This window comes from Hakea prostrata, chromosome 7 (genome assembly GCF_041222555.1).
Source record: "Hakea prostrata isolate BN-2017 chromosome 7, UWA_Hpros_2, whole genome shotgun sequence".
NCBI classification, from domain to species: domain Eukaryota; kingdom Viridiplantae; phylum Streptophyta; class Magnoliopsida; order Proteales; family Proteaceae; genus Hakea; species Hakea prostrata.
In genome coordinates, this window is record NC_142606.1 from 59774032 (window position 1) to 59798169 (window position 24138).

The 24138-nt window shown below is 38.0% G+C and overlaps 2 protein-coding genes across 2 annotated transcripts; one reads left to right on the forward strand and one right to left on the reverse strand.

Annotated features, from left to right (window-relative positions):
* The first annotated feature begins 221 nt into the window (after window positions 1-221).
* On the forward strand, window positions 222-16051 carry LOC149011536 (small acidic-like protein). Its single transcript, XM_089164308.1, has 8 exons — window positions 222-449; window positions 540-622; window positions 730-768; window positions 876-928; window positions 1052-1115; window positions 1216-1258; window positions 1380-1427; window positions 15448-16051. The coding sequence occupies exons 1-8, from the start codon at window positions 369-371 to the stop codon at window positions 15757-15759; spliced, it is 723 nt and encodes a 240-aa protein (XP_089020434.1). The 5' UTR covers window positions 222-368; the 3' UTR covers window positions 15760-16051.
* Window positions 16052-20804: 4753 nt separating this feature from the next.
* On the reverse strand, window positions 20805-22889 carry LOC149011537 (dof zinc finger protein DOF3.1-like). Its single transcript, XM_089162925.1, has one exon. The coding sequence runs from the start codon at window positions 22169-22171 to the stop codon at window positions 21512-21514; it is 660 nt and encodes a 219-aa protein (XP_089019051.1). The 5' UTR covers window positions 22172-22889; the 3' UTR covers window positions 20805-21511.
* Window positions 22890-24138: the final 1249 nt, after the last annotated feature.

A 24138-nucleotide genomic window follows, 5' to 3' on the forward strand; every position in this document is an offset into this window, starting at 1 on the left:
TTCAGCACTAAATTTCGATCTTCATAGCAGCAGCCAACAAGGGTATCACTTGTATTTTATTATTATAATAATAATAATATAATTATAGAATAAGTGAATAATTAATCTCAGGGGTAACGATGCGTGAAGAGGTTTTTTTTTTTTTTTTTTTTTTTTTTTTCGGTTAAAAGAGGTTGTGGGTTCGACCATTGCATACCTAGAAAAAAAAAAAAAACCGTTCATGCTAGGTCGAACTTGGTTCCGCCCTACGTCAACAGAAGGTTATAAGCTTCAAACTCTAAAATCGAAGACCTCCTCTACTCTCCTCTCTTTGTTGATACTCTTCTGTAACGGATTTGAATCTGTAGTTCAGAGAAGCGAAGGGGAAGATGAGTGGTCGACAAGGGCCACCAAAGCATCAAAATAGTTACGCATGGAAGCCTCACGCCGGTGTAAAGAAGAATGAAACGGTAGTTATTCGATCATAATTCCCTTATCTCGCTGTTGATTACTTTGTGAATGATGAATCAGTTAAAAACTATCTTTTCTTCAAACGTTAGGAAGTTGGAGGAGCGCTGAGACCCTACTCGGAGATCACTGGCGTCTGTGCTCGCTGTAAAGGCCAGATTGAGTGGAAACGCAGGTTTTGCTCTGTCTCTGTTTAAATTCACCCACAAATGTACATATTTGAAATGGGCACACCCTCACTAGTTCACTGATTGCTCATATATTAATTTGACTTCTTGTAAGGTACGGGAAATACAAGCAACTTGTCGAGCCTGCTAAGTGGTATGCTATTGTTCTTTTTGTTTGGGTAGTTTTTCCATATAAAATTGTCTTGTATTTGATGTCACTGCTAATCTTAATTGTTGAGGTTATGTTCTGGTGTACTTCAGTCAACGGTGTTCCAAGCGGGCTGTCCGGCAAGCTCACCATAAGCTCTGCACTGGTTAGTTTATATTTGGGGCTAAAGATAGCAACAAAAAACAAAGAAGATCCCTGTTGAGTTTTTGTCTTTGCCCATTATTAGATAACACTTAACTGTAAATTGCTATCTACTTGACTGGTGCAGCTTGTGCTAAGGATCAAAAAGTGTGTGCCAAGTGTTGTTGCCATGTTGATCGGATAGTTGGAAGGTTGTGATTCTGGTTTATAGATGAATTAACCTTTTAATTTAGTCTTCTTATCCTATAGAATGAATTAAGTCACTTAGTCCATCACGTTATTTTCGTGCAGGGACTGTTCAGAAATAGAGGCTGAGCAAAAGGCACTTGAGGAGGTATGGTTTTCTACGTTAGTCGTTTTTAACCATTTCAGTCACCTTCTCTGCTTGAGTGTTGATGGAGATTGTCATCTTGCTTATGTATCAGGCAATTAACAAAGTTGATGCTTTATTTCAGGCCATAAAAAATGCAAAGGAGAGGGATCGGAGGACACTATTACGTGCTGTAAGATTTTAAAATATGCCTGACATTTTCTGAGGCTAGTAATGTATTTTTGGTTTCATATATAGTGAGATTAGTCATTCACAAGTAGAAGGCAAATACATGTCTATCGTTACAATGATATTTTGTAATGTAGTTCTAGATTGATATGAGACCAGCTAGAAGCCAAATAACCAGGATCTTCAATGGACATGGTGGTTCAGGTGGGTCAAAATAGGTGATTTGGGTCAACTTAGGGTCAGGGTTTACTAGAAAAAGTGTGTAACACTATTGTAGATCAATATTGGTGATATGTTGAGTTCAAGTTTGGGGACATGGTTATGGTGAGAATTAAACTTGAAATACACCAGGCAAATGTCCATAGCAAGCTCCATCCTAAGAGCATGGGTCCACACTAGGTGCTGAAGTGTATTGCACTCAATGCGTATGTGCTTGAGTTAACTACTAATATGGGCATAAGCAATGTTTTTTATTGTTTCTGCTTTAACCTCTACTTGGGACATGACTCAATTGATGGCAACTTTGAAAAAATGCTGAGGCTGCCCAATTCAAATCACCTGCCGAAGATATAATAAAGGAGGTCCTAGATGCTATGCACATAATCACTTGACATGGTAGCGGCTGCAATGTCTTGGATTTGTGCTGATGATAAAAAGAAGCTTGATTCCGAGTTATATGGTTGTTACATGTCCTTCTTCCATGTTTTCAAGTTGGGGAGAGCTCATGTGGATATAGAGACCTACATCCACTAGAAGGAAAACAAAAAGAAGTAATCAAAGTGTTAGTAGTAATAACTAGTTTATTTCCCATACTAGGTGATGTATCCTTAGGACTAAGTGCCATATAGCAGTATCTTGAATAGAATGAGCTTGATTTTGGTTATTTATGGGTAGGGTTATCAAACACAAGCTTGTGATCGTTGGATCTGGCTGAAACTTGGATCAAATGTAGGTTTAGATGTGGGATGTCCAAATCTTGGAAGGTTCTAATGGTTAGATTGCACAAAATTTAGGTTAGAAATTTGGGGTTCATGGAAATTCAGAATTTCGAGGAAGGGTCTGAATTTGAGAGATCTGATGTGTTTGAATTTTGGATTGATTGCTAGGTTAATGGTGGAGATGATATTGTCCAAAAAGGGGATGATTATCTGACAGTTCAATTTGTTGCAGAATCTTCTTAAACAACATCTTCCTTGAGTTCTTCAGATGATAAAGAGAAATTGCAAAATTCCGATCCAACTCACTGTAGTTGGAGTCCTCTAACTGACAAGGAGTTGACTGGTCCAAATGGTCCCAACAGCATCTAGGATTTTAAACACCAAGAATCAGCCTAGAATTGAAGTACTAAGCAATGGGATCAATCTCACACTGGAAAAGCAGCAGCAGCAGCAGCAACAACAACAATTGTAAGAGAAAGATTGATGGAGCAAAGCGTGAGTTTTTTCCTTCCATGCTGGGAGCTATTTATAGGGATCAAAACCCAATGATAGTGTCCCAATAGAAATGGGAACTTTCTAAGACTTAAGTTACAGCATAGTGGAAATTAGAAAGGAAATAAACTCTTATCACTTGCCTACTAAAATAAAGGTAATCAGTTTCCTTACCAATCCCATCACAAATTGAAAGCTGGACTTAGTCTCTGAGAAGGTAATCAGTTTTCCAAAACCACCACCTCAGGCTACCCTTTCTCCCTCGACTTGTTGCTCAACCAAAAAGCCCCTTTTTCCCACCCCCTGACTGAATTACCTCCTATACCCCCTCCCACTTCAAAACCCTCGCCCATTGATAAACCTTCTTTGATGTTAGCCCGTCGGCCCAAGCCCAAGCCCAAGCCCAAGCCCATTACCCCTTTTAACTTTTCCATACCCAACTCTCTTGGGTCTAACCCCAGCCCATGTTCTCTCAAACTCTCTAAGCCCACCTCCTCTGCTCATCTTAAAACCGCCACTTGTAACCACCCCCTGGAGCCCATCACCCCTACACATCTTAACACCATCGATGCCAACCACCGTTAGAAGCCCAACTCCCACTCCCTTCATCACACCACCACAAGTTCCATTTCCTTACCTCGGCCCACTGCCCCTAAAGCCCTGAGCCCTTCGTCCCCTCTACTCCCCACTCTCAAACCTCATCTCCTTTTCACACCCTTGAATCCCCTAAGCTCCATTGATACTTTATCTCCATCTCCTAGCTCCTCTATCGATCTTGACATTTTTTGAAACCCCATCTCCCCTTTCCTGCCCCCTGTGTGAGAATTCCCTTTTAATTCCCTTGAACCCCCTTGCCCCTCCCCCACCTGCAACATTAATGCCCCCAACCCCTTTGTTCCTTATGTCTGACTTTGTTATTTGGAATGTCAAGGGTCTCAACTCCCTTGCAAAACAAGCTAAGGTTAGAAATACAATCAAGACTACTAAAGTTTCATTATGTGCCATTCTTGAAACCCATGTCCATTTAGATAATTCCCATCGGATTGCCCAGAATATAGCTCCCTCTTGGTCCTTCCTCTCGAACTATTCTCCCTCTTCCAAGGGGCACATCTGGATTCTTTGGTGACCCCAATAGATTCCAGATTACCCTCCTTAAGTCCTCCCCCAATTAATGCACCTCAATATTCAGGCCAATCTCTCCCTCCCATTTCACCTCTCTATCATCTATGGGTTCAATCGTCCCCTCGATCGGATTCCCCTTTGGGAGAAAGGGAAAGGAAACAAGAAATGGAGGAGGAAGAGTTGAAAGTAGAAAGCATAGCTTTGTTTCTGAAACTTTGGTTTTTGGGTTCCTTTAAATACTTGGCTAAGCTTTGGTAGGAAAGGTCTGTTGGTCCCCAATTAATGCACCTCAATATTCAGTCCAATCTCTCCCTCCCATTTCACCTCTCTATCATCTATGGGTTCAATTGCCTTAAAACATGATTCCATCTTGGTTAAATGGGTTTACTCTTATCATCTCTAGTCTGATTCTCTCTGGACTTGCCCCATGCTCTCCAACCCCTCTTGGATTTGGAGGAAAATTCTCATACTGAGACCCCGCGCCATCTCGGCAATTTCTACCACCATCTCCTTAGGCTCTCCACCTCCTTTTGGCTTGACCCGTGGCATCGGATGGGCATTCTCTATAATCTCTTTGGCCCTCGAGCGGTCTACAACTCATGCTTCCCCAAATCCACCCCTTGTCCACTTTCATCTCTAATGGATCCTGGAATCCCGCCCTTATCCCCATGCTCACACAGGTTTGGGAAACACTTCCCCCTCTCTCTAGTTCCGCAATTGATATGCCCATTTGGCTTCCCTCCCCCCACCAAAACCTTCACCGCAGCCTCAGCCTGGAAAATCCTTAGAGCCCACAACCCTAAACCCCCTGGCCTCCCTTGGTTTGGTTCAAAGGCTTCATTCCCCGTCATTCCCTAACCCTTTGGAGAGCTCTTTAACCTTGCCCTCCCTACCCAGTCCTTCCTCATTAGCTGCCACATACCCACAAACCCCAGTTGCATCCTCTGTTAAAATGGTTTGGAGGATCTAGAGCATCTCTTCTTTTCTTGCCCTTTCTCCAGATCTATCTGAAGAAAAGCCCTTGCCTCCATTTGGCCCTGTTCGAGGCGGTCATTCAGTTGATCCCGTGATTGGTCTTGGATCCTGAGAACCTTTTCAAGTAATTCTATCTGTGATCGGATTGGCAAGCTAGTATAATGTGCATCCATTAATCACCTCTGGTGGGAGTGCAACCTTAGGAGATAGACTTCCAAATCCCGCTCTATTGATGGGATGTTGGAATGTCATCTATTTCGATGTTTCTTCTAGATTGTTAGCTATTCCCACCCCCCGGTTGATGATACCCCCAATGTATAGGCTTATTGTTGTTTCCTGGGGTCTTAGTTCTTCGTTTCAGTCTTCTTCTTGAAGGCCTTGTTTCTTGTTTCCTTGTTTCTTTAATATAATTCTTTATTCATCCAAAAAAAAAATGAAGGTAAAATTTTAAGTGAGAACTTAGCTGATAAAGTAACTAAAAAGCTGAGCATAGCACCATTCTCTCACTAAAATCGTGTGCGAATGAGACTTCGAATTGCACTTTAAACTACCAAGTGATTTAACAGCTAAAGTTATCACATGATCTTTAAATAAACCTAATTAAATTTAAATCCATACTTTTTATCCTTGGTACCCATGTTTTAGGGCCGTTAAGGAGTCCTATTACAAAGTAAACTCATGGGAAAAGGCCTAGCATTCATATGAACCAAAATCTAGGCTTATTCTAAGGAAAAGAAGCCCATTTGGGTGGTGGATTTGCATCACTCACTGTACTTTCTGCAATAAATTCAATTGTATTTGCTGGTTTGAAACTGTGGTTCAGTTTACCTTCTTTTGGAATATTCTCCTTTTATCTTAGAGAATATTCTTCTGTAAGTGTTATGTGTTTCTTTTTTCAAATATAACAGATCTCTAGGCCTGACCATGATTTTATAAGGAAGGCTGCTGTTTTGTTTTCCTAGGCCAAATTGGACAAGGCCTGGAGGCTTATTATGAATAAAAGAAATTTGGTGAAGGGGAGCTCACCTCAAAATTTTAAATTTATTTCTTTTGCAAGCTGCTGGCTGCTGCCTCCTCTTCTGCAAAGGGGCTTTTTATCTGGATGAAGATAGAGGGCCTAGATGTTTGATCCTGTTGACTTCTGATGCCTAGTTTAAGCTTTTTTTAAGTACTTGAAGATATCCTTCAAGTTCAAGATTGTCTAAGTAACTTGGGCAGCAAGTTACTTAGTGCGCAAGTCAGAGCTGGAGTGTGAAGATCTTGATTTATTTGGTTGTAATCCTCATCAATATTTACTTTCCTAAATAATATAGGGTTATAACTTACATTATAAATAAAGCATTATAGGGCAAGGAGATAACACACGATTTCTCTCTTCTTCATCCTCTCTTTTCTCTCTCTTGTCTCTAGTAGAATTCATCTCTAATATCGTATCATGGCATCAAAGCAGTAATTCGATCTAGGGATTCTCATCATCTTTCTCTTCTGGACAACCCTAATTCACACTTGTTCTCTTTGTTGTAGCACAACAACGCTGCCTACTCTACCCATGTTTGTTCGATGCTATTAATGATATACCAAAATATCGTTAGATATTCTTATGAACCATTAAATTTCATTGTTTAGCCAAATTATTTCTCTACTACATGGCCAAAGCTGCGAAAGTTGAATTGTTTCAGATTCAAATCACCACCAACAAACTCAATGGTGTTGGTAATTACTTACTATGGTCACAATAAGTTTTTGCATTTATACGTGCCAAAGGGGGAAAAAAACATCTGACAAAGGATCCTCCAAAATTGGAGTCCGAGAATGATAAATCTGCTGCTGAGTTCAAAACATGGAGTAGAGACGACTCTACTATTAAAATTTGGATTTGGAATAACGTTGAGCCATAGATTGCCAACAACATCATGTTCCATGCTGCCACCAAAAATATCTGGGAGAACTTAAAGGAAACCTATTCTAGTGAGGAAAATATCTCTCGTATCTAGCATCTCTTTGAAAAGTGGTTTAATGTTACACAAGGGGATCAATCCCTGGTTGAAATCTATAGTTCTTCTTACAAAGGGATTTTGCAAGAATTGGCTGTTTATCAGTCCTTTACTATAGATGCTGAAAAACTACGAGAGCAAAGGGCTGAAATACAATTGGCAAAATTTCTAGCTGGTCTTAACTCTGATTATTAGCTTGTTTGCAACCAAATATTGACAACCGAAAAGGTACCAACTCTATCTGAAAGCTTCTTTCGATTCCAACGCATGACTCCTGCAAGAAATATTGTTGCCCCACCTAAAGAAAACTCAGCCATGGTGGCTGGCCGTGGGTGAGGGCTTCCATCTCGAGGTGAGGAGCCTCGATCCGAGGACGGGGTAGAGGAAGAAGTTCAACTTATTTTGAAAAAGCTTCAAGAATATGTACTAACTGTAGTAAACAGAATCATGCTGAAGAAACATGTTGGGCAAAGCATGGTAGGCCAGATTGGGCAGATAGTCTCAACAATCAGTATTGATCTGAAGTTGCGAACACTGTTGAAGCACCTTCAAACCCTAATCTGGGTTGTTCGGCCATTAAAGATGAGTTATCTTAGATCCTTCAACGCTTTCAACAACTAGAAACCTCTCTTTAACCCAACTCGATTGTGACATTGGCACATTCAAGTAACCTTGTTTTTCTTTCTTCTGGTCCTAATTATTGGTTAATCGATTTTGGAGCCTCCTCTCATATGATAGGAAATTCTACACTATTTTCAAACTTCAGAAAAATTTCTTCACCCATTATCTTTGTCCATTGTAACTACTATACCTGCCATGGGAATTGGAGATGTATCTCTTTATCCCAATTTTACCCTAAAATCTGTACTTTTTATACCTAATGTTCCTATCAATCTCTTATTTGTTAGTAAACTTTCCTATGATTTCAATTGCACTATTATTTTTTATCGCGCTTTCTGTGAGTTTCAGGACAACAAGACAGGGAGAACGATTGGTTTAGGACATGAATGGGATGGCCTTTATTACATGGAATCATCTGCCTTAACTTCCATCGTTGTTAATTCTGTTACAGAACTGAGTGCATTACAATGGCATAGGCGTTTAGGTCACCTTTCTTTATCAAAACTTAGAATTGTGGTTTCCTCTTGCAAGAATGTTGCTTCTCTTGAATGTGAAGCTTGCAAGTTAGGGAAACACCATAGAACATCTTTTCCTTTGTCTGATTCTTCTAGTCCATAAACTTTTGATTTAGTGCATTTGGACATATAGGGTCCTTGTAAGGTTTCAAACCGATTCAATTATGAGTATTTTGTGACTTTTGTCGATGATCATTCTCGAATGACATGGTTATACTTATTAAAGTCCAAATTTGAGTTTATGACAAATTTTCAACAAATTTTTACTGAAATTCAAACACAGTTTGGCAAAACAATTAAAGTGTTTCGGTGAGACAATGCCCTAGAGTATACAAAAAATGAAATTTTGGTGTTCTGTGCTTCAAAAGGGACCGTCCATCAAACAAGTTGCTCTAATACTCCACAACAAAATGGAGTCCCAGAAAGAAAAAATAAACACCTCCTAGAGGTCACATTGACACTTTTGCTGCACATGAACGTTTCCAAAAGGTTTTGGTGTGATGCTGTTTTAACTGCATGTACCTTGATTAATCGGATGCCCTCATCGGTTCTTCAAAATAAAATTCCCTTTCAAGTTGTTTATCCGGATTGTCCGTTGTTTAATCTCTTTAAGGATTTTGGGTGTATTTGTTTTACTCATGTTTTTCATCCATCTGATAAATTGAGTCCTCGAGCCGTTAAATGTTTCTCAACTACTTTAAAATTCAAAAAAGGTATAAGTGTTTTGACCCTATTTCCCGTCGCCAATATGTTTCTACAGATGTCAATTTTTTTGAAAAATACCCTATATTATGCTTCTCAAATTGATTCTAAAAAATCTGATCCTCATGTTCCCATAATACCTATACCTGATGATCCACATGTAGAAACACCTCTAGTTCCCCCTGCAGACTTATCGAAGAAGGAAGAAAATGGCAGATGGTCCCAGGAGGAAGATCGATCCGCATGATTCTACACTAAAAGCAATTCCTATTTGCTGAAAATTCTGAGGACCTACTGATTGCTTTACGAAAACCTAAAAGAGATCTGCAGAAACTTAAAAGATTTTGCACTCAGAAAAATACAGCCAATGTTGCCTACCCAATAACCAACTTTGTAACTACTTCCCATTTACCTTTGGCCTATCAAGTTTTTGATAAATCTCTCAATGATCACCCCATAGGTTCCGTGACCAAAGCCCTACATGATGCCGCCTGGAAGGCAGCAATGGACATTGAGATGAATGCTATGTTCTTGTAACACTTGGACATTAGTGGACTTACCTCCTGGAAAAGAAATTGTGGGGTCTCGGTGGGTGTATGTGGTTAAATGCCATGCTGATGGAACAGTTGAGCACTTAAGAACGCATCTTGTGGTCAAAGGATATACCTAAACATATGGACTGGATTATTTTGAGACATTCTCTTTAGTGGTCAGATTAAATTCAATACGGATTTTTCTTTCCCTAGTTGCCAATCTAAATTGGCCCTTGTACTAGTTATATGTCAAAACTCCTCTATGGTGATCTTATAGAAGAAGTGTACATGGAGCAACATCTTGGGTATGTTGTTCAGAGGGGAATTCTACCAAGGTATGTAAACTTCATCTCTCCATTTATGGTTTAAAACAGTCACCAAGGGTGTGGTATGATAAGTCTGTTTCCATGGTTTCAAAAGTTGGTTTTAGGACATGCTACTCGGATCATTCAGTGATGGTAAAGAAGGATGGTGATAAAATTGTGGTTTTGCTTGTCTATGTAGACAACGTCATTGTATCTTGAAATGATAAAGAAGGCATTGATGAAATTTAAAAAAAAAAAATTTACAATAGCAATTCCAGATTACTAATTTGGGCCACCTATAACCTATTTCCTAGGAATTGAGGTGGTGAGAAGCCAAAAAGTAATAAGCCTCAACCAAAGAAAATATGTCCTTGATTTACTTGCCAAACTTGGAAACTTGAATGTAAACCAGCTGAAACCCCAATGGATGAAAACTTTAGCCTTGATGATGACAATGAGGAAGATGAAGACCCCCACAGGTATCAACAACTTATAGGGAAGTTGGTTTATTTATCGGTCACACGTCTAGACATTTCATATGCAATTGGGGTGGTGAGTAGGTATATGCAAACACCTAAGAAGAAGCATTGGGGAGCTGTGTGCAGAATCTTTAGTTATCTAAAGGGTGCCCCAGGAAAAGGGTTGATTGATAAACTTAATGCTAGTGTTGAGGTACATGCATATTCAGATGCTGACTGGGTAGGTTTGGCAGATGATCGGAAATCTACTACAAGCTATTGTATTTTCCTTGGGGGAAATCTTATTACTTGGTGGAGCAAGAAACAAACCACTGTGGCTTTGTCTACTGCAGAAGCTGAATATAGAGCAATGACCCATTCAGTGTCAGAACTACTATGGAATAAGGGACTTGTGCAGGAACTTGGGTTTTGAATTAAGGAGCCTAAAAAACTATTCTATGACAACCAAGCAACAACTTATATAGCAAGAAATCCTATCTTTAGGGTGCATATGAAGCACATTGAGGTGGATCTCCATTTTGTTCGAGATGAGGTATTAAAAGGCACTATTGTTGCTCCTCTAGTTTGATCACAAGATCAATTGGCAGACCCCTATTTACTAGAGCCGTATATGGACCCTCTTTTAAGTTTGGATGTGTTAAACTTGGTCTTGGCAATGTATACACTCCAACTTGAGGAGGGGGGGTGTTGAAGTAACTTGGGCGGCAAGTTACTTAGTGTGCAAGTCAGAGCTGGAGTGTGAAGATCTTGGTTTTTTATTTGTTATGTTTATTTTTGGTTGTAATCCTCATCAATATTTACTTTCCTACATGATATTAGGCTGTAACTTACATCATAAATAAAGTATTATAGGGGAAGGAGAGAACACATGATTTCTTTCTTTTCTTTCTCTGGTCTTTGGTAGAATTTCTTCTCTAATATTGCATAAAAAAAAAAACTACTTGCCAATAAGTTTACCCTATTCCAAACCAAAAGAATTGTCTCCTTAAACTTCTACACCAAACCCATACACCCCAAACATCTGCCCACATTGGTGGTGTTTTCTTTTCCTAGGCCAAATTGGACAAGGCCTTGAGGCTTATTATGAATAAAAGAAATTTGGTGAAGGAGGAGCTCACTTAAAATTTTTGAAAGCTGCTGGCTGCTGCCTCCTCTTCTGCAAAGGGGCTTTTTATCAATCCAGTTGGATCCTTGTGGTGTGAAGCTTTGGAGGCCTAGTTCATGCTTTTTTCAAGTACTTGAAGATATCCTCCAACGTCAAGGTCAAAAAATTACTTGCCAATAAGTTTACCCCCATCCCAAACCAAAATAATTGCCTCCCTAAACCTCTATACCAAACCCATGACACCCCAAGCATCTGCTGGCATTATTCTCAACTTTCCAACTTCACAGATCCGTCCGGTTATCCTAAACTTAATTTTCTGTCGATCCTTAGGAACATTCCCAAGACTAAAAGTCTCCCTAGAACTAATTTCCCATTCATATCGGCCTAAACTTTGATCAAACCCATGTCCCGGACCAAATGATCCTTGATCTAAACCCTGTCTTGCCATTGGAAACCGTAAAACCAACCCCCATTGCTTAATCTTTTGAGAAACCAAACTGCAAATCATGTTGACAATTCTAGCTTGCTGTTCTAGAATCATTTGAACTTCAAGAAGAAACCTTTACTGATAGGTTCCCCAGCTTCAATCTAGTGATCCAACAGATCAAACCTTCATGGATTGAACCTATGTTCTGCCCAAGTGACACTCTATCCAATACTAGCCCTACCCATTCAAATCCCCAATATCCCCGTTGATTATCTTTTTAAGAAACCCAACCTAGCAAAACCAACACATCAAACCCTAACCCAAATTTTGTCCGAATCTTCTGAACTTCTATTCATTGGGACTGCCTATTGAGAGCAAGTCCTGGTTAATTGGCTCCTAGTTTCTCCCATCGATGTAGGATCGCATCATATACGTTTGACAATTGGGTAGATTTCTTTCTTTAGTGTTTTTTGGGAAGGGGCTTTGATTGTAAAAGATGTGCTGCAACTTACAAAATTTAAAAATTAAAATATGAAGAGCTGAAAAAGAGTGACGCTAGGGAACTTTTATGAGTTTAAGGTAGTACTGTGGGCTAAGGTGAGTGAGGACCAAATAACCAAGATGTTAGTCAGAACCATCTACGGGATAAACAAAAGGGTAGGGTTAGGGTGCACTGGGGTGTTTTGTTGTTGGATTAATCTCAAATGGGGAGTTGATATCAAGGTTGAGACTAAAACAGTAAGGGTATGGGATCATGTAGTGATCAAAGGCAGGTTCTAAATATGATGTTAATGTTGGGCTAAGATCAAGGTTGACTTGGCCCTAAATAACTCACACAGAGAAATAGAATTGAGGACAAGAATTTATAACTCAAGATCAGTCACAAACTGACAGTTATGAAGATGGACTGGCTCAAATTGTAGGCTTCAGCAGGTAGATAACTCTCAAACGAGCAGCAGCTGATGCTGGTCTTGAAATCAGGTTGGGCTCTGACAAGAGAAAATAGAAGAAATAGGTAAATATAGGAAGTAAGGGGATAAAGGTGTTTCAGCTCTCTCAGCTAGGTTCCTCAACCCTAAGTATTTAGCTCACAACATCAAGGTCCTCACCTTTCTAATGGGTCAAAGAAGAGAAAAATAATACAAAGCAAAGCTTCATTAGTCAATGTAATAAAATCTATGTGCTGAGAATAGCATAGCCTAGTACATATTTATAGAGTACTAATGCTTGCTTTCCAAGTTATGTAGGATATAGAGACCACTAGATTTTGCCGAGCTGGCTAATATTCTCAGCCATAACAAAAAATAGGAAACTCAGAATCTAGGAAATAGAAACTAACTTTGAGACCTTATGAAACAATTAAACTCTGAAGTCTTCAATCTTCATAAAATATCGTCATACAATCTTCTTTTGGCCCTACAAAATCTTTATAATAATGTCTTCATGGCCAAAAAAGGGCCGTGACACTGTTCACGTGAGCAGTGTTTTTGCTCTTCAAGAAGCCCGCTATGCAACCTATTGACCCTATGGCTCAAGGGTTGATTCAAAAGTGAACCAACCCTATTTTTCTTAAACTCTTCTGTGATATTTCTTGCCAAACAGCTTCCATCTACATCAGATGTATTGGATCATGAGGGTTTACAGGGAATTCTTAATATGGAGTGACTGTATAGCTTGATGGATCAGGAGATCCTGTGGGTGGGTGTGACTGGAACTTGGATGGAACTCTAGGGGTTATGATGTATAGGGATGGTGCTCTCAAGTTACAGGCAAAGTTGATGGTAAAATTGATGTGCATTTAACTTTGAGATTTGGGTATCTTGGGGAATCCAAAAAGTCAAGAAAAGGGGTAACAGTTTGGATCTTGGATTGTAAGTTGATGTGCACTCTTGATAAGATGAAGCAGAGGATGTGCATCTCTTGTGGGATGGATTCCAGTGGTGTATATGGGCTGTAGGTGGATCCCTGTGAGTGGGGGTCTTGAAAAAGAAAATTAGGAAAGAAGGGGGATGAGGAATTGGACTTCTCACCAAGGCAGCGGCTTGTGTTGGCAGATCTGCGAGGACTGATTCCAGAGTCAGCAAAAGATGTTAGGATTGTAAACACCTAGGCACCCAAGAGTAACCATCCTGGGCTTTGAACCTCCAGGGCAACACAAGAAATCAATCCCTCCATCAGAGAAGGCTTCCACACTAGGGATAACTGAGGTTTAGAAAGCAAAATAATTCAGATGAATGAATTATTCGCCCAATCAAAAAAAGAGCCAATGATACAGGGGAAGTCATGAACCTTTTTAAAAACTATGAGTAATTTAGTTTTAAACCTTTTTAAAAACCACGAATAATTTGTCCAGACAGATGCTAATAATTCAGAAATCTTCTACCATTTTTTGCTTGTTGGATGGTTGGGGACTCAATTATGATATCCAAACTCTTCCCTCTCCCTCTGCCTCTGAGACCCTAATTTTGCAACTGAGGTAGTGTTGTGTGGCGGTTTATTGTCCAATTTTCCTGGAGTTGTCGATTTCTTAGCTGGAAGGTCATAATCTTTTGTTTTGTCAATTTGAGAGGGTTCAGACTTTCAGTCATTGTCATGAGCTGCAGGGGCTTAATAGATTATTTTCCCAATCTGTCAAAGACTTTAGACAAAACCAGGTCTGGTTTTCCTGCACCTGTGCTTCTGCAATTGCAAACAACCCCTTCAGAGATTTTTCACATTCACTACCTCTGGCTTTGGAAGGTCCTGCAACACAACAACCCTCCTTGCTTGTTGACATGCAGATAATTGTTTCTCCAGTTCTGCGATCAGGTATGTGTCACCTTTCTTCTAAATCACTTTCCTTTACATCCTCTTTTTCAAAGAAGGGCGAGAAAAAGAAAGGGGGGGGGGAGAGGAGCTTTTTGGGTCATTGGAGAAATGCCCAGATGGTAAATGGACTTGGATGTGAGAGGGAATAGAATGAAGTGGGTTCCATAGAGAACTAGATTTTGGATTCAATCAGAATCAAAGGTTGTGAACATTGGATTCTGATCTGAAGATTGAGTCACGGGTTTCTGCTATATTTTTCACGGGTGTTCCTTTACCTTTGCGATTCTGTGGAACTCTTTTCTTTATCTGACCTCGACTAATAGGTTTCTTTATATTAGATTCCTGTTGTTCCACTTGCCAGTTTTGGTACAAGCAATGACCTTACATCAATTTTTATTGACTATTCCCCCCCCCCCCCCCCTCTTTTCGATTTTTTCTCATTCTCTTGTATGAAAGTTCATATCTAAACCATGAATAAATGCATACTGAATCCAAATCATGGTTTTCAGGATTGGGATCAGATCTGTTGGATTGCCTGAGTCTGAGTTGGGAATGGCAGTCCACAAACCAGTCAATACTGCCAATAATAGTTGTTTCTGTGCAAATTAGTCAATGTTTAGGCCGGATCAACCAATTTGGATTAGTTTCAAAGCTATTCTTTAGACAACACTCCATCTACATACACTGCAGTTCTCTCTATTCTCAGACATTGGATAACGATAAATCATGCGAAGATCGGTGAAGGGTACGATCCCAGTCTTCACTTCAACAGTTCACTCAAAAGGTCTTAGTAACCCGTGGCCTTCAACACAACCTTGGGATCCTATCTTTCTCTGCTCGTGTAGCAGAGTAATAAGAAAGGGTTTTGGAGATTTGCTTGAAATTGGAGCTTCATTTTCATTCTTGCTTAGAAAAAAGTATCAAGGTGCTGGTGTGTGACTGAAAGTAAGCTACATGCTCTCATAGTGTCATTGTTTTGTTGCTTACTTTGATTCTTTGTTGTGATAGATGAACAAAGGGAACACTCGTTCTCGGACAAAAACAATGAGCAGTGGAGAAAAAAGTAAGGTCGGAGAATTATTTCCTGCAAAGTCCCTTGATGAGTATGGTGAACTCAGTAGAGAGCAGGCGAAAGAAGAAGAAAAAGAAGAAAGAAGTAACATTATAAAATTATTACCTGCAATGGCCCTTGATGAGAATGCTGAACTTGGTAGACAGCTGGAGCAGGAGGAAGAAGGAGATGACGATGATGATGATGACGACGACGACGACGATGACAATGATGATGACGATGTTGATGAGGACCAGACATGTAATTGACATATGGGAACAATTAGTAAACAGTTTTGGTATGTCATTTTCTTGTATACATTTTCCTTTAATGCAGTGTGATTAAGATGCCTGCAAGTCTAGTACTATTATTTATGAATCTATTGTATTAGGTAGAGAGCAGGAATAGGCGTTGAACCAGATGTGTAATTGAGAGATGGGAACAATCTTCAATAGTTTTGGAATGGTATGCTATTATACATCTTTTCTAGAACGCATTGTGGTGAAGGTGCCGGCAACTTTATATTTTTTGTTATTTGTTTAAGACCCTTTTTACTACTAGTCCGACATAGAAATGGCTTCTTGGATAGCCTAAGGGCCCGTTGGACAGAGTCCGGAGATTTCAAAATCAGATTTCAAACTATAGACTCAAACTATGGGTTAAATTATAAATTAAGTGTTGGTGTGGAAGAAACGAATTCACCTAAAATTTTTGATTGACGTTTTGTGAGTAATGAGATTTTGACTCCCCCCCTCCCCCTCCCCTCGATCCCTTTTCCTCGTGCTTCTGTCTGTTTTTACCCCGGGTTTTTCGTTCTGTCCGGTTTGTCTCGTTCTGTCGCCCTGGCTCTTTTTGGTATCAATTATCATTCTCAATTATAAGAATTTCTCATTATTTAAATTGTTTGACATCTGTTATCAGTTTTATTTTTATTTAGAATAATAAAAAACCTCCAAAATCCATAATAGACTTTTTGTCTATTATAGATTATGATGAGAATTTTGTTCTCTTCATTTATGTGCAAGTGTACTTTAATTTTTTTAGTTAAGATGAGGGTAAAATAGTCAATAACATTCTTTTATATACTTTCCCCCTTTTTTCTTACTTGTTCACTATCATTTTTCTATTTTTTATTTTGACACCAAATTTATTTTTCATTTCATAATTTATTTTTGACAAAATTCACTAAATTATTTTCCGTTATTGACCAATAATGAATTCTTGTACTTATTTCTTTTAAATATGCATAATAGAGAATGCGGATTGATACCAGAAAAGCCTTAAGTATCTTCCATGGGAAAGGTCTGTTGGTCCTGGTATTACAAATCAAAAGGCAGCTCAACTGGAATTTGCCAAGCCATTGAATTTTTTTTTTGCCTTCTATTGAAGAGAGGATTCATCTAACAAGAGGGAGATTTAGCTATTGAATGCTTTTAGGCAAGAGAAGGTTGTTTTAGTCTCTAGAAGTTGATGTGTATGAAGTACTTTTTTTTTTTAATCATATTAATAATAAAAAGAAAAAATAGTCTGTTAACACCGTTTGAAGTAAGAGGGGTAATAGTAATTTCATAAAATATAGGATTTAATCTCTAATTAAGCTATAATAGAAACTGTATCATTTAGGCGAGAGTAATTTTATTAAATGCATGGTTCAATATGTAATTAAGCTTTAATACAAATACCATCGTCTAGACAGTTTTTACATTCTCGGGATAGCTTTTTACATATAATTTCAATTTATGGTGAAGCTTCACTCTTGGTTCCAAAGAGATTTAAAATTTTGATCTCATACCATGAGACATTATTCTTATACCAACTGAGCCACCTAGAACCAAGCTTATCCATGCTATTAATACCAGTAGTTTATTTTTCTTTATCCTTTTCCAACTCCTTTGAAATTCATGTGCTTTAGTTTCCACTTTATCTCTAATTATAAGGAATTATGATATTGCTTTCATTGGTTCCAAACGAAACCATATTAACAGTGAGGAATGGATCTCCCTCCACTTTGCAAAAGCTATGTTTGGTAATACCCAAGAAGAGGAAAACTATAAAGAGAATACAAGTGGTAGCTGGGGTAAAGAGAATCGAAGGAGCCCAACTCACCCTTCCAAGGAAATTAATGATGAATGGGTGGGCCAACGGGAACCAAGCTTATCCATTATCCAGTAGAGCAGTAATGTGGTCTGAGTGATTCACAACACACAATCATAATCACCAAAGCACTGCTTCCATCACTCATCACTCATCACTAGCGTGCTTGTGGTGATTGTGTAGGGCATGACCCTGACCACCATGGTTCATGATGATGGACCCATGTTCTTACCTTCTTCACTGTGATTTTGGCATAGGTTTTACATTGGAGATATTTTCAGAACGGATTCATCAAACGCCTATTTCCAAGCAAAGAACGGTCTTTTTAGCACAAAAATATTAAAAAATGGTTTTGCATAAGAATTGGTTTCTCAGGACGGAAACGTTACCAAACGCATACTTGGAAATGGGCATTTGATAAATCTGATCTGAAAACATTTCCAAAACACTATTAGAAAAAGTTTGGTGTTTGATGAACTAGTTCTAAGGTTTCAATCGGGACCTGTTTTATCACTTCCGTTTCTATCTTTTAGTAAAATCATATTTTTGATGTTTTGCAAAAGGCGTTCATCAGACAACTTTTCTAAACCGGTCCGTTTTTAAAGAACAAAAGAACAAACCGTCTTAACAAACGTCTCTAATCCGTTCTTCCGTTCCCAAATAACAAAAGAACACTAAAAACTTTTCTAAGAACATTACCAAACGTGTTGTAATTATCCGAGCCACCTCCCCATTCTCTAATTCTTCTCTGTTCTAATTTGAAACGTAGTTTAAAACGTGAATGTGCTTCTAGCACAATGGTGACAGTCTCCTATGACAAGACAATAACCAAGAAAGTTTAAGATACATCCACGTTGTAATTGTGATCCAAACTCTTGCGCCAAGACCCTCCCTTATCAGAACATCTCCTAAATTGAAGCAAATTTAGAGAGTTGGGAACCAGAGCAGATTAAAATCTAAATCAAAAGCTGAAAACTGCCAAAACAGGCAGAGGGAGAGGAAACAAGACCATTAAAGAGTTTCTTGTTTATGTTAATCAGAGACCAATTTCCCAGCGAGTTGGTCAACATTTTCTTGTTCAGAAATGTAAGGTTTAAAACATTAATGCTTTTCAGTACTTTCATCAAACATCGTGTAGTCATTTTAAAACATCCCTTTTCCTCCATTGATTTATTTCAGCACACCACATGCGAGTTGTATCAATGTTTTAGTGCTAAAATGAATAAAATGCTCCAGTGAACCCAAGAAACCTTAAAACTGAAATTTCTCCAGCATGAAAAAAACCCAACATGTAGTTGGGTTCCACTTGAAGCTGGAAAACACTAGAGTGGTCCTTCATGAATCAAAAACCACTCTTTAGGATGAATGGTTGGTTACATATCATCCACTAATTCAATCTACTGTGTGGATTAATTAACCATATGGATCACATCAACTAAACACAACTAGATTAGTCCAAGTAACCTACCTGTCAATTCCCATTGTGGTTGGACTAACTACATTAAGATTAAGTGAAACTTACTCTTTGAGTCTCTTTCCGGTATTGAATGTTAATGGAGAATTCCCTGTTTCAACATAAAATCTCTACTTACAAAAGTCCATGATTTCAGCTTCTAGAGAAGGGAAATGATTTTTCTGGTTGCTTGATGATTATAGAATAGATTTTGTATGGTTTTTAGGGTTGTTAATGGTTACTCAAAAATCTAAATTAAATTCACATATGTATCCATTTGAGGACATCTATATTTGTTGAGGAATGCTGAAAAAAAAAAAAATTCTTATCTACTTTAAAAAAGAAAATCTGCTCCTTATATATGTTTAAGTAGTTTAAAAGAAAAAAAAAAAATCATATGATTCAGAGTTGTTGAGAATTTTCAATTTACTGAGGGATGAAAGTTTGGGCTACACAAGTGAGGAATGTATAAACAGACGGTTAAGAATCCGAATTTGATTCATGTTGGTATTCATATTGAAATACATGCGTTTGTAATCCGATCATGAAATTTAACAATAATTAACAATAACCATAACTTTATCCCAAGTCAGTGTGGTCAGCTAATCCGATCATGAAATGTCACACCCAATTCGTATCTCATCATTTTATTGGTTCTCGAGTGAAATCTTTGAAATCAAAATGGCAGCCAAATTGGGGCTCACTGTTCTACAAACCTTTTGGAAATTAAGAAAATATTAAGGAGAGAGTTCTCTCAACAAGCATAAGGTTTGGTTAAATGATATTATATACATGAGCATAGCGATATCATATACATGAGGAAGATGGATGCGATATAGTCAAAATGGAACCAATATATCCTTAGCTCGATGGCTCGGAGAGTCTTTTCCTCTCACTCTCCACTCCCAATAAACTTGTTGTCATAAAATTATTTAGATTTCAGTTTTTCAATAATGAAAAAGAGTTGCTCCTTGATAGTGATCATAGTTCCTAAACCAGAACCTTCATACAGCAAGAAGTGATTTAACAAGACCAATAGGAGCTTATCTAACTTATTTTTTTTTTTTGGCAAAATATCTAAGTTAAATCCATAACTACCCAATTTGAACTGTGATGGAAGAACTACTTTCTTTCAAGCAAGCTATCAATCCCATCAGACTTGAGGTTGTGTTTGTTTCACAAGAAGAAAAGTGAAAAAGGGTTGATTATTATGAAACAAAAATTTTCATCCTTTGTCTTAACATAAAATGCAAAAATTGACTAAGACTAAGAAACTTTTCATTAAAGAACATGGCTCAGAAACTTTTTACAATGAAACAAACATTACCTTTTGATGAAAAAAACAATTAAAAATAAAAAAAGCTTTAAACCCAAGAAGAAAAATAATCTTCTGTAGATTTCTTATCAAAAAATCTGTTGGAATATTTTTGTCAAAAAGAAACCCTTGTTGGAGATTAATCGATTTCAATTCCGCAAAATAAAGATTTGGGAATCAAATTCATAAAAATAATGTATAGATCTAGAATTTATTCTGAAAATACATTACGTTGTAAACCTAAAAATGAAATAATTTGAAACTAGTATAAACTAGGTCTATACCAAAACTGAATATGTATAGATCTAGAATCTATTCCGAGAATGCATTACGATGTAAACTTGAAAATGAAATCATTTGAAATTAGTATAAACTAGATCATACCAAAATTGAACTCATACCCATTATACAAAGTTATAAGTCATGATCCATAACTACAGATGTCCCTATTTTTAATATCTAATAATCAAAAGTTTATCCACCACAAGTTTTGAATTGTTGAGAAGAATGAAATGCATGCAATGTGGGGATGGGCCAATAAAGCTGATTATATCAATAAATTTTACAATAAAGCTTTAGTGATTAGATGATTTCAATTTTCAATAAATCTAATTTTGAAGTGCAGAAGAAATAAATGTAAAAAACTATGAGACAAAAGGGTATATGAGAAAGATAATCCTTCCTGTCAGATTTTGTAGGAGCAAATGTAAACAAATCACATCTTGAATATTAGTATTTCAAGGGCTTCATCACATGTTGCTGATGTCTCTTAATAAGTAATCATTTTAATATAAATCCAACAAACACATTCATGAATGTCACACATCATCCATCAAGATCCAAATTCTATTTTTGTTTTTGTTTTTGTTTTTGTTTTTGTTTTGGGTAAATAATTATTATTGTATTTAAAGTATAACTAGAAATAGTAAATTATATCAAACTTTATAATAATAAATACATCATGTAATATCCTTCTAAAAAGCTTTGAAAAACTTACAAACAAACACCACCCAAGTACAACCAATGCCACCTTACAAATCAGAGGATGCTAAAATACTCAGAAATTATTTATATTAATTTCTAATCTCACAACATAGTGAAGAAGAAAAGAAAAAAAAAAAAAAAAAACAGATTTAATTGATTTCTATTTAATATTTTTTCATTGAAAGTTCGAACCTGGTGTGTAAATGGCGAGATCAGGCCATCCATTTCCACCATTCCAGCAATTGGAATCTCCACCTTGAATGCCCATGAATGATTCTTGATTGTTGTTGCTCTGCAACTCTAATGTAGGATTCCCAATTGATCCTGAGCTTGAATTCTCTGCAAATTCTCCAAATTGAAGTGTTCGAATGTTTGAAGTGTTTGGATTCATACCTTCCAATAGATTCCCAAACTGACCATTCGAAGCCAGGAGAGAACTGAAGCTCCCAGTGATATCTAGCATCCGACGATCTTGATCCATGTTGTTAATGGACGAACCATAGATACTGGTGGGTTCATTTTTGGGAACTAAGTTCTGGGCAGATGAAGCAGTTGAGGAAGAAGAACATGAAGTGGATGATGTTGAAGAACGCTTTGGATTTGATGAAGAACGCTTTGAGTTCTTGCGACTTCCACCTCCAACAGGTATGTTTCGAAGGGTTCCTCCTTTAGTCCAATATCGTCTGCAATTCTTACAGAAATGGCGTGGCTGAGAGAGATTGTAATTGTTGTAGTAACAGAATTTGGTGTTTGTGGAATCACATCTTGGACACTTGAGGTGTTCTTGCTCAGCAAAATGAGGTTTTAGGGGCTGAAATGTTGATGGATCTTGCATTCTGAGAACAGAAGAAGAGATCAAAATAACAAATGGGTTCTCTTCAATACCTCCTGCAAATACAAAACCTAGCTGCTTCACTTTCTCATCAAGATTTGATCTTGATCACAGAAACCGATCAGAGCTAGCTCCCTGTGTTGAAGAAGATCTATATATGAAAAGATGATTTAATTTAAGAGGATCCCATGAACCCAGAAAGGAATTCAACTCAGCTTTGTTGTAAAAGAGACAGAAAGGGAAAGGAAACAAGAAATGGAGGAGGAAGAGGAAGAGTTGAAAGTAGAAAGCATAGCTTTGTTTCTTAAACTTTGGTTTTTGGGTTCCTTTAAATACTTGGCTTAGCTTTGGTAGGAATTAAAAAAAAATTCACAAACATTCCATTAACTCAGTTAATCCAGATTAATGACTAGTTGCTTAAACTTAATTAAAAGAAAGAAAAATTCTCTGTTTGTGTGTCTGTTTGTGTCTGTTTGTGTGTGTGGGTGTGTCTGTCTCTCTGGAATTGTCAAATGGTGTTGTTGCTTTGGAGCACATGAGTTAGAACTAATGATACGCAGAAGAAGTTGATAATTGTTAGTGGGACCCAAACACTCTCTCTTCCTTGAAGAATTCCTGAATTCTAATTCATCAAAGCATCTGAAGTGGTGGACCAGCAGTAATCTCTCACTCTCAGTGATTTCCTGTTTTTGGACGCTTCTCCTGCCATTGCTCAACATCTGTGAAAGTGTTGGTTCTTCTTATTCTTCTTCTTCTTCTACTTCTTCTACTTCTTCTTCTTCTGTTCCTTCCTTGTTAGCTTAGCTAGAGAAGCCTAGAAGCTCTACCGTATATACTTAGCTTAGCGTTCAAGCTGGTCCTCCCATTAAAAAGGTGAAACACGTACATAAAAACAAGATTCACGCTTGGAGCTGTCAACTGGTACCAGAGTGTTCCACGTAATTACAAATCGACCCAAGTTTCGAACCGGACCGGACCGGTCCGACCGATTAAATTAATTTGACCGGTCGATCAACAGACCTTGTTCAACTCGCACTGGGTCAGTCAGGGTGGCCTTGATTAGGGTTAGGATTGGTTAATTTTGAAGTTTTAATTAAGGCCAGTCTACCCATGGCATTTTGCTTCAGTAAATGCGTAGGACCGTTCTATGAAAAAAGAAGAACTGTTGGATTGAGATTTTTGTCAAAATTTCGACTCAGATTTCAATCTTGACGGTTGAAAAACAACTGATCGAGATCAAAATCTTGCCTGAAATCTTGATTCGATTGCTTGTTTTCTCGTAGAACGCATCCTGCACATTAAATGTGTAGACTGAGGCTCGATCCCATCTTGATACAATCTTATCACCTTATAGGTTTTTTTTTTTTTTTTTTTTTTGGGGGGGGGGTGGTGGGGGTTGTTTTTGGTGAAAGTGGGGCAACAATAAAAATAATGCATTATATCATTGTTTTGTGGTCAGAGCCAGCGTCAGGCTCGGTGCCGAAGTGTCTATTTGGACCGTCTCAACCGAACCACTTTGACCGATTAAATTTGACTAGTCGATTAAGAGACCTTGTTCAACTCGCACTTGGTAGTTTAGAGTGGCCTTGATTAGGGTTGAACCTTTTGACCAAGACTAGCCTACTCGTCCTAATATGACCCTACTACTTTCTAGATTGTTTTTATTAAAAGTAGGCAACAACCTAAAATTATGCATTTTCCATTGTTTTGTAGTTAGAACCAAAGTTAAGGTCAATGCCAAGGTCACGGTTAAGTGTCTTTCTAAACCGTCTAAACCCGACTCTATAAGGTCAGGGTTGGGTAAAGATATTTCCAATCAGGGGCAACTGGGTTTTAGAAAGTCCGGTCCGGCCGACCCTGTTGTTGCACAATTGATACAAACCTAAACCTAAACCCAAACCCTAAACTAGACTAAAACCAACCCTTTTCATATCAATCTGGTTTTGGTTTGGCCTGTTGGGATATTGAAG

What these genes read in the sequence shown, in the direction of transcription:
- LOC149011536 (XM_089164308.1), top strand. Translation starts at nt 369, where the DNA reads ATGAGTGGTCGACAAGGGCCACCAAAGCATCAAAATAGTTACGCATGG. An exon ending in GTGTAAAGAAGAATGAAACG is followed by an intron (nt 450 to 539) that starts GTAGTTATTCGA and finishes TTCAAACGTTAG; the next exon opens with GAAGTTGGAGGAGCGCTGAG. An exon ending in GTTGATCGGATAGTTGGAAG is followed by an intron (nt 1,116 to 1,215) that starts GTTGTGATTCTG and finishes ATTTTCGTGCAG; the next exon opens with GGACTGTTCAGAAATAGAGG.
- LOC149011537 (XM_089162925.1), bottom strand. Translation starts at nt 22,171, where the DNA reads ATGCAAGATCCATCAACATTTCAGCCCCTAAAACCTCATTTTGCTGAG.